General features: G+C 37.2%; 1 protein-coding gene across 5 annotated transcripts in view; it reads left to right on the forward strand.

The window, feature by feature from the left end:
- The window catches only part of ARHGAP29 (Rho GTPase activating protein 29), an 84,698-nt gene that overhangs the window by 46,125 nt on the left and 19,657 nt on the right, over positions 1-18,916 (forward strand). For 3 of the 5 annotated variants that reach the window (XM_013997364.3, XM_085023911.1, XM_005663656.4), the window contains 7 exons: positions 1,504-1,552; positions 2,257-2,394; positions 3,305-3,369; positions 4,232-4,342; positions 4,442-4,522; positions 4,722-4,910; positions 5,625-5,762. In XM_013997364.3, coding sequence (XP_013852818.2) covers positions 1,504-1,552; positions 2,257-2,394; positions 3,305-3,369; positions 4,232-4,342; positions 4,442-4,522; positions 4,722-4,910; positions 5,625-5,762 — 771 coding nt within the window. The remainder of the gene's footprint in view (positions 1-1,503; positions 1,553-2,256; positions 2,395-3,304; positions 3,370-4,231; positions 4,343-4,441; positions 4,523-4,721; positions 4,911-5,624; positions 5,763-18,916) is intronic. The other 2 variants (XM_085023913.1, XM_085023912.1) reach the window with 1 other exon arrangement.

The raw sequence follows: 18,916 nt of genomic DNA on the forward strand, positions 1-18,916 counted from the left end.
GCATGGTGTGAGGGTGTGTTCCATTTCATTGATTTGCATGTGGCTGTCCAATTTTCCCAGCAATACTTGCTGAAAAGACTGTCTTTTTCCCATTTTATATTCTTGCCTCCTTTGTCAGAGATTAATTGACCGTGGGTGTCTGGGTTTATTTCTGGGTTGTCTTTCTTAAATAATACAAAATATGAATGACTGTGTAAGGCACTTGCTACATGTACTATGGTATTGAGAAAAAAATTGTGACTGCTTCTGAAGTCATCCATTTGCTGACTCGAGAAGTGTTATGACTGTAGAAACCATATCAGAATGAAGAAGAACTTTAAGATCCTTAAATATTTTTCAGTTATTTATGATTTTACTTCAGTTTTATCTTTTCAAGCTTGCTGCTAATTTAGAAGGTGTAATAATCCATTATGTCAGTGTGACGGGTCTAAACAATTGAAATTTTAGGTTGCGAATTATATCTCCTATTCGTGTACTTCTGTATACCAATTCTTAATAGGGTAATACTTTTTCCTTTTTTTCTTATTTTCCTTTTCGCAGTTTTTAATTTACTCTAGAGATTGAAATTAAAAAGTCCAGAGTGATATGCTACTACTAATAAAATTATTTTGATGAAGAATTTTGAAAAATGTCTTTTAAAATAATAGTTGCCATTTATTTAATAGCATCTAATATATAACCTATATCATCTTAATCCTTCAAACAGCTTTATGAAGTAGTGTTCTTATCCCCGTTTTACAGAAGGGCACACCCAAGTCAAGTGAGTCTACATATGCAGCTCAGTGTCGTAGAGATACAAGTGATAGAGCTTGACCTCAAGCCAGGTTGCTTGATTCCTTTTGCACTGAATTCCTGCATATTGCCCAACTTAAATAAAAGCGCTCACAGTTTTGGTGGATAACCTTTTCCTGCACTGTCCAGTAAAGTAGCCACGTGTCGTATGTAGCTTTTTAAATTAAGTTTGCTTCTCATTTACTTTAGCTGGTTTTCAAATGCTCACGTAGCTGCTGTGGTTAGGAGCTACCTTACTGGCAGTGCAGATGTCGCTCATTGACAACGTCATAGAAAGTTCTGTACAGGCCGTCCAGTAGGCTTTCAGAGAAATTCTTATCGCGCAATAAACTGGTAAAAAGACGGCTGAGACGAGTCTTTGTTTTCTATCTAGATAGTTCTATTTAGATTGCTTCCATAACTTCCTGACTAATATTTTTGAAATCTACAGAATTTAAAGTTTTGAATGGATTCATTTATGTAAATGATGCTATTACTAAACAGTGAGGTTATTCATGCTTGCACCATGAGTACTGCTGTTGTAAAAAGCTCTATAATTCCTATTAAATGTTCTGGCATTTAAACAGATTTTTCAGGCCCTTTGAGTTCTAAATGCTTGAAATTCTTTCGTAGGAATTATGTCAGAGTAACAAATTAGAGTGAAAAGTTTCTGAAGCAGAGATCTGTTATCTACTGCACTAACCTTAATTTTGTTTTCTTCCATATTTTAAGTCTTTTGAAAATGTTTCTGTGGAATCAGTGGACTCAGCCAATGAAAAAGGTAATGCTTGAGGTTAACTTTAATCAAATGTTTTGTCGTTACTCTTTTTTTTTTTTTTTTTTTTTTTTTTGCTTTTTAGGGCCACTTGCAGCATTTGGAGGCTTCCAGGCTAGGGGTCGAATCCAAGCTACAGTTGCTGGCTTGTACCACAGCCACAGCAACGCCTGATCCTGATCCGAGCTACATCTGTGACCTACACCACAGCTCACAGCAATACCAGATCCTTAACCCACTGAGTGAGGCCAGGGATCGAACCCACAACCTCATGGTTCCTAGTCGGATTCGTTTCCGCTGTGCCACGATGGGAACTCCTGCCATTACTTTTGATAAGTGTAAGATCTTACTTAATCTTTTCTTGCTTAGTAACCTAAAGTATTTATTTTTAGCGTAAAATGGTATGTGACGTTTTACATATAAAACTTAAGGAAAAGAACCTGCTAGAGTAGACAGACAATGTGATAATAGAGACCGATCTAGAATTATATAGGGCTTGTAATTTGATGAATAATAAAAGTACATATTAAGGTTAAAAAATATAATTTGAAACCATTTTTAGTTTGAACTGTGACCCTTTAATTCTGAATTTGTCACTTATGTCTTTTTAACCAGTTTTCATTGAAGAACAACTTAGGATTTGAATGTTTCTTTGTTTAGGGTCCTAAGCTCATATTTAATATATCTTACCTTGATATTTTTATTTTCAGGAAGTTTTTCTCCTATGGAATTAGACAGCATGCTGTTAAAGAATGCTGATTCTGTAGAATTGGCTCTGTCGTATGCCAAGACATGGTCCAAATATACCAAGAACATAGTTTCATGGGTTGAAAAGAAGCTAAACTTGGGTGAGTTGCCCTTTGGGGCATCTGATTAATTTTGGTAACAAGAGCTAAATTGTTTGGGATTCATTTTCTACAGACTATAAATAATATGATACCATATGAGTAGCTCTTTCGTTGTAGTGAATAAAATCACTGTTCGTTTTCTTTTCTTGAAATAGGAAAGACTCTTCTTTACAGTAAATACACTTATTGACATTACTGTGGACCAACCACTAGATCTAGGACACAAAGACAGTATAGTTTTTGCCTTTGAAGAGGTTACACTGGAGTGGGTGAAAAGAAATGCAATCAGATAATATGGTTAAAGAGATAAGAGCAATGCTAGATGTCCAAGCAGAAGGCAATGGAAAAATATAAGAAACATCTTAACAGCTAGTATTTTCCCAGTGTTTTATGGTTGACAAAATGCTTTCACATCCTTTAGCCCGTGTGATCCTTACCAAACCCCTAGGGAAGTGGGCAAGACAAGGTTATTAACCCCATTTTACGGTGGAGACACGTAAGACAGGAGATTTGCCCAAGGTCAGATAGTAGAGTTGCCTAAGATCGTAGAGCAGTAACTGGAAGAATATAGAATTTACTCAAAGCCTGTGCTCTTTCTACTGCTTTATTTGCTTTTAATAGGGACTGTCCATCAGTATCACCTGAATAGCCGTAGAAAAGGGTAATACTCAGGTCTAGGTCCCATTCTCCCAGGGAGGTGAGATCTGAGCAAGTGTATTTTGAAAGTTTCCCGGTTGATGTTGATGAGTACTCCTGATTCAGTTCTTCCCATTAAGACTGATAGCTTCATAGCATGGTGCATACTAGTATTTGTGATCACTTTTTAATCAGGGAATTACAAATAATTTTAGGGTATGGAGGGGAAAAAATAAGTTGAATTTACCTTCTGATGCTTCTTTGACCTTTTCAGAGTTGGAGTCCACTAGAAATATTGTCAAGTTGGCAGAGGCAACTAGAACTAACATCGGACTACAGGTGTGTGGTCAGTGAACTACGAGGGTTCAGTGCCAAGAGATTACTCAGATAAGCTCCTGATAATGCCTTGCACTATCAGAAAATTTTGTAGTTAATATAGGAAAGAACTTAAATGCTAAATAACCTTTTAATTGACAAATTAAAATCCTTTTTTTTTAATTTTTATTTTTATTTTTTTGGCCATACCCATCGCATATGGAAGTTCCTGGGCCAAGGACTGAATCTGAGCCACAGCTGCAGCCAGTGTCACAGCCAGATGCTTAACCCACTGAGCCATAGTGGGAACTCCAAAGTAAAATCTTTTTAAATTTACTTGGATAGCCATTATGAAGCAAGTAGGAAATTCACAGTTTTATGTGAATGTTGATTATCTTGTTAGTTATAAATTTTGCTAACTAGTTTTAAAATTACTTATAATTTTCTTGAGTATTTTTCTTATCATATTTATAAGTAGTCATTTTTCTGAAAAAAAATCTAAACTTAAAAATTTCTCTTTTTGGGAGTTCCCGTCATGGCATAGCGGAAATGAATCCGACTAGGAACCATGAGATTGGAGGTTCGATTCCTGGCCTTACTCAGCTGGGTTAAGGATCTGGTGTTGCTGTGAGCTGTGGTGTAGGTCATAGACACAGCTCAGATCTGGCGTGGCTGTGGCTGTAGCATAGGCTGGCAGCTGTAGCTCCGATTAGACCTCTAGCCTGGGAACCTGCATATGCCACAAGTGTGGCCCTAAAAAGCAAAAAAAAAAAACAAAACAAAAAAAAAACCCAAAAATTTCTCTTTTTGAAGGATAGTTGGAATGGGAGCTAGAATTCTACTGCTATTTATATTGGAAAATTTTCTTTTCAATTTTAAATTTCAGGAGTTTATGCCACTACAGTCTTTATTTACCAATGCTCTTCTGAATGACATAGAGAGTAGTCAGCTTTTACAACAAACAATTGCAGCTCTCCAAGCCAACAAATTTGTGCAGGTAAAAATTTATATAAAAAAATACACTTTGTTTTTAAAAAGCAGCATACCTTTAGAAAACAGCTTTTCTCTCTCTCTTTTTTAAAAATACCTTTGGCAGCCTCTCCTTGGGAGGAAAAATGAAATGGAAAAACAGAGGAAAGAAATAAAAGAACTTTGGAAACAGGAACAAAATAAAATGGTTAGTATTATAAGTTTCACCTATTTGTGAACATCTGAAATCATCTGCAGTCTGTAAACACCTACCCTAGGAAGGCGCATACCTTACCTTACAGTTTTTCTAAAATGCAGCCTTAACTCTCTTGCCGAATATGCTGAGGAAGTACTTGTACACTAGTATTTCTTTCTTGTTCTGTGTTTAATACTTTTTTTCTGTGTAGCTTGAAACAGAGACTGCTCTTAAAAAGGCAAAATTGTTGTGCATGCAGCGTCAAGATGAGTATGAGAAAGCAAAATCGTCCATGTTTCGTGCAGAAGAGGAGCATCTTAGCTCAAGCGGTGGATTAGTAAAAAATCTCAACAAGCAGCTAGAAAAAAAGCGAAGGCTGGAAGAGGAGGCTCTTCAGAAAGTAATCATCTTTTCTGTTATTTGCAAGTTGAATTAGCAACCATCTGCTAAGGCTGGTTCTCAGACTGGAACGTGGATCAGGACCACCTGGGAGGCTTGTTGCAGGAGGCCACTGGGCGCCACTCTCCCAGGTCCTGATTCAGTAGCTCTAGGGTTGGACCCAGACAGCCTGCTGCTAACAAGTGCCCGGGTGCTACTGCTGCTGCTGCTGTTGCTGCTGGGGGTCCACACTTTGAGAGCCACTATGCCAGGAGATTTCTGCCTGTCCTTTGAATTTGGGGGTTTGTTTGTGAATGAAGTATCTTGGAGAAGGTAGTAGTTTAATTTTTCACCTGATTGTTCGGAAAGTTGGCCATTTAGGCAGCTGTATATGTGTGTATTCTTTCCAGTACCTCATAGCAAGCCTGGGCTGAGGCTCTGTGTTGTTTCTACGGTATGATATGACAAATTCTATAGGAAGATTATATGGAAAATGGTAAATAGAAAAGGTTCTTAAGTAGCAGTGGATATTTATTTTATGGTAGTTGTAAATCATACTTGACTATCTGTAAAAATCAAGTGCTCTTGAATCACTGACTGAAACAGAATATGTTTTAAAAAAACAGAATATTTCAGAACTTGGGTGCATAAGCCTTTTCATTTTCTTAATAAGTATTTGTTTTAAAAGATAGATTCAATGAGCCAGTGTTACTTTTTTTCTTTGATATTCCTGAAGGTAGAAGAAGCAAATGAACTCTACAAAGTTTGTGTGACAAATGTTGAAGAAAGACGGAACGATCTAGAAAATACCAAAAGGGAAATTTTAACACAGCTCCGGAAACTTGTTTTCCAGTGTGATCTTACCCTTAAAGCTGTAAGTAATTTCTTCAGTATTTTAAAGAGGAAAAAAAGAGTGTATCTGGCAGAAGGGAGAGGAATGCTCAATGAGTCATGATTCTTAGGGGATTTAACTTTGAGATTAATGGAAAGTTTAGAGTTCGAAAGGCGACTTTCAGTTTTTAATAGGGGTATGGGGTTTGAGTTACATTTTTTATCTGGTTCTGCACTCCATGGGTTGATGACTTTGTTCAATTAAAATGGAAGCCTGAGTGTTCGAAAAGGCCTCTATACCACTGTCTTTCTTCGCTTGGTGGACAAAATGGACTTAACCCCCGACACTTCCATCAGCAGTGAGATTTGTTCTTCAAAACTGAGTAAACAAAGTACTGAAATTGAACCCAGGTTTATTTGAAGACAAAGCATCCTGTTCTCAAAGGTTTTCACTTGCCCCTTTAAAATGGTTTTCATAAAACATTTATGTGCAAAATACAGTCAGCCTTCTCTGTCCTTGGGGTCTGCATCAATTGATTCACTCAACCATGGATTGAGAGTATTTAGGGGGAAACTTTTTCCAGAAATTTGCCGAGAGCAGACTCTGAATTTGCCCTCCGCGGGTAATTATTTGCACAGCATTTACATCACATTAGGTATTATAAATACTCTAGAGAGGATGTGAACTGTGCAGGAGGTTGTGCATAGTTTCTGTGCAGACACTACCATTTTATATAAGGGACTTGAGCACCTGTGGATTTTAGTATCCATTCGTGGCCTGGAAGAAGGTCCCCTCAGGTACCGAGGGCTAACTACCTTTTTTGGTGTACATTTCATGAATTTTAACACATATATAAAATCGAGTAATCACTACTGTCACAATCAGGATTCAGAACAGTTCCATTACTCCAGAAAAAACTTTCTCATGCTGCCTCTCCGTTCACCCCTTAGACCTGCAAGGGTTCTCCATCTCCTTCTGTTCTTCAGGCTTCTCCACGGCGTCATGTCGGTAGAATCAGAGTATATATCTTTTGGATGCTGGCTGCTTTTACTCAGCATAATGCTTTTGCGATTCATCAGTGCTGTGCATGTGTCAGTAGTTCCTTTGTTTTATTGTCAAGTAGTATCATCCACGATTTGTATGTACCTGGCTGTATATACCCTTTCACTAGTTGGACGTTTACCTTGGTCCCAGGATGGGGTGATTAGGAATAGAGCTACTGTGAATATTTATTTACAGACTTTTGTGTGAATATAAGTTTTCACATTTCTGGGGTAAATTCCTAGGAGTGAAATTGCTGGGTGGTGTGGCCAATGTCTGTTTATAAGAAATTGCCAAACTTTTCCAGAGTGCCCATAACATTTTTCGTTCTAACTAGCAACGTGTGAAAGTTACGGTTGTTCTGCATCCCTGATGACACTTGTCTGTTGTTGTTTTTATACATTGGCTGTTCTTAAGTGTGTAGTGGTAGTTAGTGGTAGTGGTTTTAATTTGTGTTTTCGGAATGACCACATCAAACATCTTTTCAAGGGCTTATTTGCAATCTGTATTTTGCCTGGTCTTTTTAATCAAATTGTTTTCTTGTTATTGAGCTTGCGTCTTTTGGCTTCCAGTCAGAAGCCTCTCTTTGTTCTTTTAGTGGTGTGTAGTATCTTTCAGGGAGCAAAAAGTTTATTTTGATGGACTCTAACTTAACAATTTCATCTTTTATGGGTCATGCTTTTGGTACTTTATCTAGGGTGCTTCATTTAATCCAAGGTCTCAACGTTTTTTTTCTGCTGAAGGTTTTATAGTTCGACATTCAGAAATCATCCATTTTGAGTTAATTTTTATAAGGTGTGAAGTATAGGTTGAGGTTCATTTTTTGCATATGGATGTTGTGTTAAAATTGTACCACTGGGACTTTAATTTATAGCGGTGACTGATATGGACAGATCAGTGTCATTGAAAAATGAATTAGATTTCCTGAGAGAAGGGGGCACGCTGGGCCGCACAGGGCCATATAAGTACCAGGTTTGGAAAAGCAGAAGCTGAAGTGAGCGGGGAGAGCTGAGTACAAAGCCTTTATTGGGGTTTGTGAGGGAAAGGCAAGGTAGGAGAGGATAAGCAATACTGGACTGGCTAGTCTGAATAATCCCAGTGGGCTTTGGGGTGTAGCGATGGCCTCCAGTTGCTCCGTCCCTGGCCCTGGGATGATTTAGGACAGGGGAGAATATTGGCTTGATGTGTGATAGGTAGAAATGGTTGGAGGATTGCATGTGACAGACGTGCATTCTCCGTGGCTAAGAATTGGCTGGCCGTAGGAGGATCAGTCTGTCCTCAGCCAGCAAGCTTTTTAAGATGTCAGACCATCATTGAAATACAGAAAACAAAAAACATGGTTAATACAAGTCTCCACTTGTTCCAGTACCATTCGTTGAAAACATGGTGCCATTACCATTGAATTGCTTTTGCATCTTTGTCAAATTCAATTGACCACATTTTTGTAGTTCTATTTCTAGATTCTCTGTTTTGTTCCTTGGAGATAGATATGTATATATGTCTGTCCTTTGGGCAGAACCCTACTAGGTTGACTACTGTCGTATAGCGGGTCTTAAAATCAGGTACTGTGAGTCTTCCAACTTTATTCTTTTTCAAAATTGTTTTGAGTATTTATGATTCTTTGACTTTGATTAAAAATGTTATTTTTTTTTTGTCTTTGAAAACATGCCCCCCCCCTTTTTTTAATAATTTTTTTATTTTCCCACTGTACAGCAAGGGGGTCACGTTATCCTTACATGTATACATTACAATTACATTTTTTCCCCACCCTTTGTTCTGTTGCAACATGAGTATCTAGACATAGTTCTCAATGCTACTCAGCAGGATCTCCTTGTAAATCTATTCTAAGTTGTGTCTGATAAGCCCAAGCTCCCGATCCCTCCCACTCCCTCCCCCTCCCATCAGGCAGCCACAAGGCTCTTCTCCAAGTCCATGATTGATAAAAATGTTATAATCAGCTTCTCTGTATTTACAAATAATCCTGCCAACATTTTGTTCAGAATTGTGTTAAATCTTAATCAGATTAGGGAGAATTGACTGTATTTGCAGCATCTTAATTATATATAAAGTTGTCCTGTCTGTGAACACAGTATGTCTTTTCATTTATTTGGGTATGTGATATTTTTTAATCAGTATTTTGTGGTTTTTAACTAAGTCTCTCCCATATTTTGTTAGATTTAAACCCATGTGTGTATATGTTTATTTGGGAATCTATTGTGACTTGGTATAAATACATACATACATTATGTATATGTGTGTATGTATCTATCATAAATGCACACATTTAATTTCTGATTCAGTTGTTCATTGTTAGTGTTGAGAAATCAAGTTTTTTTGTTGTTGATCTTCTATCTTGCAACCTTGCTAAACTCACTTATTCTAGGAACTTTTGTGTGTGTGTGAAATCATTGGGATTTTCTACATAAAAAATCATGTTATCTGCAAATAGGGACAGTTTTCTTTCTTTCCAAACTATATTTCATTTTTCCTTTTCCTTATGTCATTGTATAGGACTTTCAGTTCATCATTGAGTAGGAGTGGTGAGAAAAGGTATCTTTGCTTTGTTTTTGATTTTTAGAAGAAAGCACTTAGTCTCTCACCATTAAATTTGAAAGCTATAGGTTTTTTTTTTAAAGATATCTTTTATCACATTAAAGAATTTCCCCTTTTTCTGGTTTGCTGAGAGTTTCAATTATGAAGATGTTGGATTTTATCAAATGGGGTTTTTTTTGCATCATTTAATTGATGTGATAATGTAGTTTTTCTTCAGTCTGTTAATATGGTGGATTACATTTGATATTTGAGTTTTGATCTAGCCATGCATTCTTAGGATAAGCCACTATTGATTATGATGCATTATTCTTTTACATATTACTGGATTCAGTTTGCTAGTATTTTGTTGAGTATTTTCCTTTGTTAATGAAAGATAACAGTATTATGTTTTTGTTTTGTTTTTTCTTATACTGAGTTTGTCTGGTTTTGGTATCAGAATTCTGGCCTCATAAAATTAGTTGGGAAGTGTTCCTTCCTATTCTGTTTTCTGGAAGAGATTGTGTAGAATTGGTGTTATTTCTCGATGTGGGTGGTGGCATTCCCTGGTGAAAGCGTCTGGGCTTGGAGTTTGCATTTTGGAAGATCTTTCTCTCTGTATTCATTTTCCTTTGATATAGGCCTGTTTGAGTTAAATTTTTTTAGGTGAATTTTGGTAGTTTGTGGAATTGGTCCCTCCCTTTCATCTGAGTTGGTGTATTTACATGCGTGAATGTTTATAACTTTTATCCTTTCATTGTCTCTGTGAGCTATAGCGATAGCCCCTCTTTCATTCCTGATACTGGTGATTTGTGCCTTCTCTCATCCTCTCTCTCTGGTTAATTTAGCTAGAGGTTTATAAATTTTATTGATCTTTTCCAAGAAAAACAGCTTTAGAGTTCACTGGGCTTTACCTATTTTTCTTTTTAAAATTTTATTTCTGCCTTTTATTCTTTCTGCTAGCTTTGCTTTTATTTTGCTTTTCTTGTTAGCTTCTTAAAGCTGAGATTATTCAAGACCTCTACTTTTTTAATACAAATATTGAATGATTTAAATTTCCCTCTCACCACTGCTTATCTACATTCCACAAATTTCGAATATGTATTTTTATTTTTAAACAGTTAAGAATATTTTCTAATTTCCCCTCCCTGGATCTTCATCTTTTACTGGCAGATATTGTAGAAGTTTGTTGTTTAATTTCTAATTATTTGAGAATTTTTTAGCTGTCTTCCTGATACTGATTTCTATAGTGAAAGAAATACTTTGTATGATTTTAATTGTCTTAAATTTGTTATGATTTGCTTTATATGGTTTGTTCCGTGTATGCACCTGAAAAAAATATGTATTTTTTTTGTTGGCTGGAGTAGTCTGTAAGTGTCAATTAGTTCCTCTTGATTTATGGTGTTATTCATTTCTTCTATGTCTTTGATGATTTACTTTTCATTTTCAGTTACTGAGAAGGGAGTTTTGAAGTTTTCAACATATTGTATATTTTTAGGTCTATCAGTTTTTGCTTTATGTATTTTGAATCTCTCAGTTTCTTAAAAATTAATGATTGTAACATATTCTTGGTGAATTGATCCTTTTATCTTAATGAAATGTCTTTTTTTATCCTAGTAATTTCCTTACATTTTATTCTACATTAATACTGATGGAACTGTTTCAGTTTTCTTTTGGTTATTTTTAGCATGGTGTATCTTTTTCCATTCTTTTGCTGTTAATTTAATATATATATTTATATATTTTTATGACCACTTAATACATATGTGTGTGTGTGTATATATATATATATATATATATTTTTTTTTTTTTTTTAACGACCACACTTGTGGCATATGGAAGTTAGCAGACCAACACGTAAATCTGAGCCATAGCTGTAGGTCTGCGCTGCAGCATTGGATCCTTGAAGCCACATCATCAGGCCGGGGGATCAGACCCACACCTCCACACTCACTCAAGCTGCTGTTGTCAGATTCTTAACCCATTGTGCCACAGCAGGAAATCCTTAATCATTAGATATTTTTTCCATTTTTAAAAAAGGTTTCTTGAGGTGTAGTTGATTTGCAATGTAGTGCTAATTTCTGCTGTACAGCAAAGTGATCCAGTTACACATGTGCACACATCCATTCTTCAGTATATTTTCTTTTTCCTTTTTCTTTTGGCTGCCTGGTGGTGTATGGAGCTCCCGGGCCAGGGGTCCAGTCTGAGCTGCAGTGGTGGCCTGCGGCAGATCCTTTAATGCGCTGGGGTTTGAATCTGCTTCTTCGCACTGCAGAGACGCCGGTGATCCTGTTGTGCCACAGCAGGAACTCCCATTCTCCGTCATATTTTAGGTGGCGTTCTTATATAGCATATTGTTCAGTGTTGATTTTTTTTTAAATCTCTTTTAAGTGAAATGTTTAGACCATTTGTATTTAATGTAAATATATGCTCAGATATAGACCTACTCTTTTTTATTTGTTTTCTGTTTGCACTTTATGTTTCCCTTCATGTCTTTTCCCTTTTGTTTGCCTCATTTTGGATAAATTGATAACTTTTTAGAATTACATTCTAATTGATCTGTTTAATTTAGCCATTAAAGATTGAATTTAATCCATTTTAATTCATATAGTACAGTTTTATCTAAAATGGTTATCTCCATTTTATCTATCATCTACATTTTAATTTATCTATTGTGTTTTATATGTTTCTATAGTGTTCTTCCTTTAAATAGTTGCACTAGGGATATTTACTTATGTGTGTGTATGTAAACTTTTCATTCTACTTAGAGCTAATATTTTACCAAGTGCCAAAAGAATGTGGAAACTATACTACCATGTAAGTTCCTTTACCCACTTTGAGTTGTAGTTGGTATGTGTGTGTTACATCTAGGTACATTGAAAACCTCACCAGACACACTTACTATTTTTTTTTAAAGGTCTCATATTTTAGAGAAGAGAAGCGCAGTGGTTTTTAAATTTACCCAGATATTTATCATTTCTGTTCTTATTCTCGCTGAGGTTCTGCCTTCTTTCTGGCATCATTTCTCTTTTGTCTAAAGAACTTCCTTTACCATTTCTTTAATAGTTGGTCTGCTGGCAGTGGATTACCTTGGTTGTCTTTCATCTGAGAATGTCTTTGTTTTGTCTTCATTTCTGAAGGATGTTTTCAGTGGATATAGAATTCAGTTATTTTCTCGCAATACTTTGAAAATGTAATTGCACTGCCTTCTGGTGTCCATAGTTTCTAATAAGAAATCCATAGTCATTTGAATCATTGTTGTTCTGTGTGGAATGTGTTGGTTTTCTTTGGCTGCTTGCAAAATTTTTTCTTTGGGTTTCAGCAGTTTGATTACAGTGCATTTGGATGTGGATCTCGTTGAGTTTCTCCTGTTTTGGGTCCCCTAAAATTCTTAAATCTGCAAGTTGGAGTCTTGGAATATTTGGAAAGTTTTTGGCTGTTGTTTCTTCAAATTTTTTTTGTAACACTCCTCTTCCTATAAGTTTTTAGATCTTTCGTTACTGTCCCACAGGAATGTAGGACCTTTTTTCCCCAAACTTTTTTTTTCTCATGATTATTTATTTTATTCTACTGATCTAGCTTCAAGTTCACACACTCTTTCCTTTGTTATCTCTGTTTTTCTCCACCATCAATTCAGTAAATTTTTTTGTTGTGGATATTGTGTTTTCAGTAGTAACATTTCCTTTTGTTTGTTTTTTATCTTCCAATTCCCTGCTGAGACTTCAGTCTTTCCATGTTTCAAGATGGTTGGCCCTTCTTGAAACGTATGTCTGCTTTAAGTCTTCATAGGATAATTCAGATAGCTGGGCCCTCTCAACATTGATATCTGTGTATTGTCTTTTCTCTTGTGAGTCATTGAGATTTTCCTGGTTCTTGGTGTGACAAGTAATTTTGGATGATATCCTAGACATTTTTAATATTACCTTATGTAACCTTAGGTTTTCTTGATAACCTGTATTGAATGTTGGTTTTTCTAAAAATTAGCAGACATTTGATCCAGCTAGGTTCACTCTTTAGCTCCTAAGGTTTCCCTTCTAGGTCCTCAGGCTGGAAAACTGCACTCAGCTAGTCTGCTGCTTGGAGAACCGAGTAGGGGGAAGAGAAAGAGAAAGAAACAACAGGAGTGTCCGACCCCTCACTCTTCAGATCAGCGTTTTAGGTGGCTCTTGTGCTGCCACCCGTCACTCTCACAGCCCCAAGACTTCATCTTGGGCTCAGGGCAGGAGAGAAAACAAACATGCCAAAGAATCCAAATAGTTTCCCCCACACCTTCAGCCACATGTGTTGGAGGAGGAGCTGGTACTGGCTGGAAAATACAAGTAGCAGAAAAGAACAAGGGGAAGTGTATCACCCAATTGGTCACCCCTTGATTTGTAGTTTTTCCACACTTTGCTGCTACCCGAGCCCTCCCATAGCTAGTCCATGTGTTCTGTCAAGAGTTTTTAGGTGAATTCAGTGAGAGGTGGAAAGGAATGAGCCTGTTCCATCTGAATCAGAAACCCTTCTTAAAGTTTTTTCTCAGTGTTTAAAATTGTATCTCATTTATTTGCCAAAGTCTGATTAATTAATTCGTGGTTAACTTACAGAGTCAATTTTGGTAAAATTATTTAAAAGAATTACAAAATCCCAGGATTTGAGGATACCACGTAAATCCCTTAAGCCAACCTTTTACCTTTCCCGAATCCTTTTCACCTCAGACAGTAGCTGATGACAGCCAGGATGGACCGTGTGCTTGTTGGGGTATGAGGCCTTTGCCTATATTAACTCTTTTAATTATCACACAGCCCTGTTACAAAAATGTGATTGTTTTTAGCTCTATTTCTCTGATGAGGAAACTAAAGTTTAGAAAGCTTTTTTTCTCAAAATGTGCTCCTTGGACCAATCACAGTCTTATTTCTTTGGGAGCCTGTGAAAAATGCAGAATCTTGGGTTTCAGCCTAGACTTGTGATATCAAAATCTGCATATTTGAGCAAGATCTCCCGCATGATTTATATGTTTATGAACTTTTTTGGAAACACCTGTGCAGAGGAATTATAAATAATTTGATGAGGGTCACCCGGAGTGTACGTTGTAAAGCTGGGATGGAACCGGCTGAATGACTTTGGAGCCTGTGCTCCTAAATACTGACCTGTCTTGTGGAATATGATTGGGCTTGAACAACTCCAAAATTAATATAATTTTTATACTGAGCTTTAAAAAAGTCTGTTTTCTTGTGGACCTTTCAAGTCATACTGTACTGATATAATCCCTCTTCCACAAGATAGCACTTTAAATATTTAAGGGTTATTGTTACCTTCCCTCCCTGGATGTTTTTGCCCCAGACTGGCCACCTCCAGATCTGATTACTTTTCTTCATATTACATGGCTTTTCATTTTCTCATGGGCTGCGATCTTGTTTGTGTACCTCCCTCTTAAAAAGTGGTGCTATTTGGGAGTTCCGTCGTGACTCAGTGGTTAGTGAACCCAACTACCATGAGGACGCAGGTTCGATCCCTGGCCTCACTCAGTGGGTTAAGGACCTGGTGTTGCTGCGAGCTGTGGTGTAAGTTGCAGACACAGCTCAGATCTGGCATTGCTGTGGATGTGGCGTAGGCCAGCGGCTACAGCTCCAATTGGACCCCTAGTCTGGGAACTTCCATGTGCCTTAGGTGTGGGCCTAAAAAAAAAGACAGAAAAAACAAAACAAACAAAAAAAGTGATTCTATTTGGTGATCCAGCAATTTTGATTTCCTTTCATTCAGAGTGATATAAACAAGAAGTTACCTAATTTTATATGTAACAACTGTATGTAGTGATGAACACTATTCATATAAAAGCAATGTAAGACAGATGCTGTTCTCAAGGAGTTTAGCATTTATTTAGGGAGAGAATTAATATTTCTGAAAAATTGGAGAGCAGTGCATGTCAATGTATGAAGCACACTCTGAGGTTAAAATTCCCCAAAATTGAATAAATCCCCAAACTCCTGAAAATCACAACAGTATGTAGTGTATAAAGACAGTTTATAGAAAGGTTTTATTCATATATATATGTTTAACCAATCAGTTTTACTTATTCTGTATGGCGTTATTCACATGCAGACCCAACCACATACCAAAGTCAACATTCAGTTCTTGAACATAGGTGTTTTTTTCCTGGGAAAGAACTGTGATTTTCTCAGATTTCTTTGTTTTCTTCTCCATTGAAAGCAGGAAGATTGGGGGATTTTGGTGACTTATTTTGCAACATCATCTCTCAAGTTGGTTTTTTAAAAATTTTGTTTTTTTTCTCTTTAGAATATACTGTTGCATATATAATTGTAGAAAAAATAAAATCATTTGAGATATAAAGATGCTAGACACTGAGGTTCACTCACTGTCTTAAGGAAGATGGACGAATCAGATTCATGTCCCAGCAGAATTGTGAGTTGTATCATGAGCATCAGGAACCACTCCTGAATATTTAAGCTGTGGTGTGGGTTTGATCCCTGGCCCAGGATCTTCTGCGTGCTGCTAGTGTGGCCAAAGAAGAGAAAAAAAAAAAAGAATTTCTCCTGAATATTCAAAATTGTCTTGATAAGTTATGAAGTTTTGAAGGGTATGGACTGTGGATCATAATTATGTTGCTAAGTGAGAGGAAGGAGACGTGATGAGGCCAGTCACTAGGGACTTAAGTCATTGGGCTTTGAAGAATGGGAAAGTTAGTCCAAGCGTTTTCCTTTTGTTTTAGAGAGCATTCAGGAAAAAATTTGTCTGAAAAAAATACGGAATAGAAAATTATACTGAACAAGAATTAATTTTTAGATTATCGCGAATCTAGATGGGAGAAACTTTTCCCACTGACTTGAAATTATGCAGTTATTTAGTAATTACGAAATTATTTCAACAGGTGCCAGAAAAATTTGTGTTAATCCATGTACCCATGGAGTAACTAAAAATTGGATGTAGATGATGAAAGCTGGGCTTGGAGTTGCAAGTCCTGTGTGCTTGGGTGAGCAGCACCCGAAAACGTGCGGCATTTCCGTCTGACGTTGGTAACACTTTCTACTACTACTCACTTGCCAGAACATTTCCCTTCTGTGACGTGCTTAGGACGCTGTGCTTCATGTTGGGGACCTAGAATAAAAGGACCAAGTCCCCGACTCAGGGAGCAGAGTAGGAGACAAAAAGAGGCGTGGTCATTTCTGTGACCCACCCTGGTTAAGATGCCCAGCACGCCCTGCAGGTTCCGCTCCGTGGGGGCCTGGCCAGCAGTTCCGTTACGTGAGGGAGAAGGCTTGAGTGATTGGGGAAAAGAGGTTTTGGGGGAGGGTTAGTTTTTAAAATTTTTTTCTGGGTGTTCTCATTGTGGCTCAGTGGGTAAAGAACACAGCTAGTATTCATGAGGATGCGGGTTCCATCTCTGGCCTCACTCAGTGGGGTAAGGATCCGGGGCATACGTCACGGATGCGGCTTGGATCTGGCATTGATTGCTGTGGTTGTGCGCAGGCCGATGGCTACGGCTCCAGTTGGACTCCTAGCCTGGGAACTCCCATATGCTGGGGGTGCAGCCCTTTAAAAAAAGAATTTTTTTTTTCTTTCTATTGAAGTATAGTTGATTTACATTGTTATGTTAGTTTCTAGTGTACAGCAAAGTGATTCAGTTATATATATATATATAAATTTATATGTATATATATATATATATAAATAAATTTATATGTATATATATATATATATATATATATATATATATATATATATAAATGTTCTTTTTCATTACAGGATATTGAATATAGTTCCCTGTGCTATACAGTAGGACCCCGTTATTTATCCGTTCTATATGTAATAGTTTTCACCTGCTAGTCCAGAACTCCCAAACCTTCTCTCCTTCCCTCTCTGCCCCCTTGGCAACCAAACGTATGTTCTCTCTGTCTGTGAGTCTCACTCTCTTTCATAGGTAAGTTCATTTGTGTCATACTTTAGATTCCACGTATAAGTGATAACAAAGGGTTTGTCTTTCGCATTCTGACTCTGCTTAGTGTAATGTTCTCTAGGTCCATCCATGTGGCTGTAGATGGCTTTATTTATTTCATTCTTTTTTATGGCTGAGTAACATTCCATTGTATGTATGTATGTACCACATCTTCATCCATTCATCCGTCAGTGGATATTTAGGTTGTTTCCATGTCTTGGCCGTTGTGAAGAGTGCTGTAATGAACATAGGGGTGCATGTATCTTTTTGAATTGTAGTTTTATCTGGATAGATGCCCAGGAGTGGGATTGCTGGATCATAGGCTAACTCGGAGGAACTTTCACACTCTTCTCCATGGTAGCCGTACCAACTTACATTCCCACCAACAGTGTAGGAGTGTTCCCTTTTCTCTGCACCCTTTCCAGCATTTGTTATCTGTAGACTTTTAATGATGGCCATTCTGACTGGTGTGAGGTGGTACCTCATTGTAGTTTTGATTTGCATTTCTCTAATAATTAGTGATATCAAACATGTTTTCATGTGCCTTTCGGCCGCCTGTATGTATTCTTTGGAAAATGTCTCTTGAGATCCGGGTTTTTATTATTGAAGTATATGAGTTGTTCGTGTATTTTGGAGATTAAGCCCTTGTTGGCGGCATCATTAGCAAATATTTCCTCCCAGTCCATAGGTTGTCTTTTCATCTTGTTTATGGTTTCCTTTGCTGTGCAAAAGCATGTAAGTTTAATTAGGTCCCATTTGTTTATTTTTGGTTTTATTTCTGTTGCCTTGGTAGACTGACTTAAGAAAACGTTGGTATGATTTATGTCAGAGAATGTTTTGCCTGTGTTCTCTTCTGGGAGTTTTATGGTGTCATGTCTTCTATTTCAATCTTTAAGCCATTTGGAGTTTACTTTTGTTTATGGTGTGAGGGTGTGTTCTGACTTCATTGATTTACATGTAGCTGTCTCCCTAGGGAAAAGAGATTTTAAGATTGGGCTTCCTGTGTATATTATTCCTTAAGGCTTTATTATTAATAAGTACCCAGAGACAAACAGCAGATTGAGTCATTTATGCCAATATGTTCATTTGGCTTTTTAAGATTGGTGTTTTTAATTAGATTCATAAAGTTTCGTAAAAATTATTTTTTAAAAACATGTAGTTACTTTTAGAATCCAGAGAGTAAGTTCACTTTACCGTTAACTGGAGAGCTCCCTGATAAGAACTGGCTACTGGAATTAAACTTTACCATCCGCAGTTTGTATTTCCTATATTCCCTGAAAGAATTAGGGCACACACAGGCTGTTTTGTTACGTGCAGTTTGCAAATACTATTTATGCTGACTCTTAGTTATCCTTGGAGAATGGCTGCCTCACCTGGAAGGGACTTAGAAGCTAGGCCTAAGTTTAGCGTGTCATCGGGTATAATCAAGAGAGATGAAGAAATAACGTTCAGCCTGTTGAAACTTGGCATTCATTCACATTCCCCGCACAGGAGCTGGGGTGGCATTAAAAAAAAAAAAAAATCAGACCACATTGTAGCTCTTAACACCCTTTAAAGCCTTGCACTGGCTTCCTGCTGTACTGAAATCCAGACGCCTTACCTTGGTTGAGGTGACTTCTGCCCTTCCTGGCCTCATTTCAAGCTCAGGCTCCACATTGACCTTTCATCTGTTTCTTGAGCACGACGAGCTCTT

Source organism: Sus scrofa, chromosome 4, assembly GCF_054392235.1.
Source record: "Sus scrofa isolate SSC_HxYL_T2T_F1_AM1 chromosome 4, Sscrofa_HxYL_maternal_Yorkshire_Landrace_v2.0, whole genome shotgun sequence".
In the NCBI taxonomy this organism is placed as follows: Eukaryota; Metazoa; Chordata; class Mammalia; order Artiodactyla; family Suidae; genus Sus; species Sus scrofa.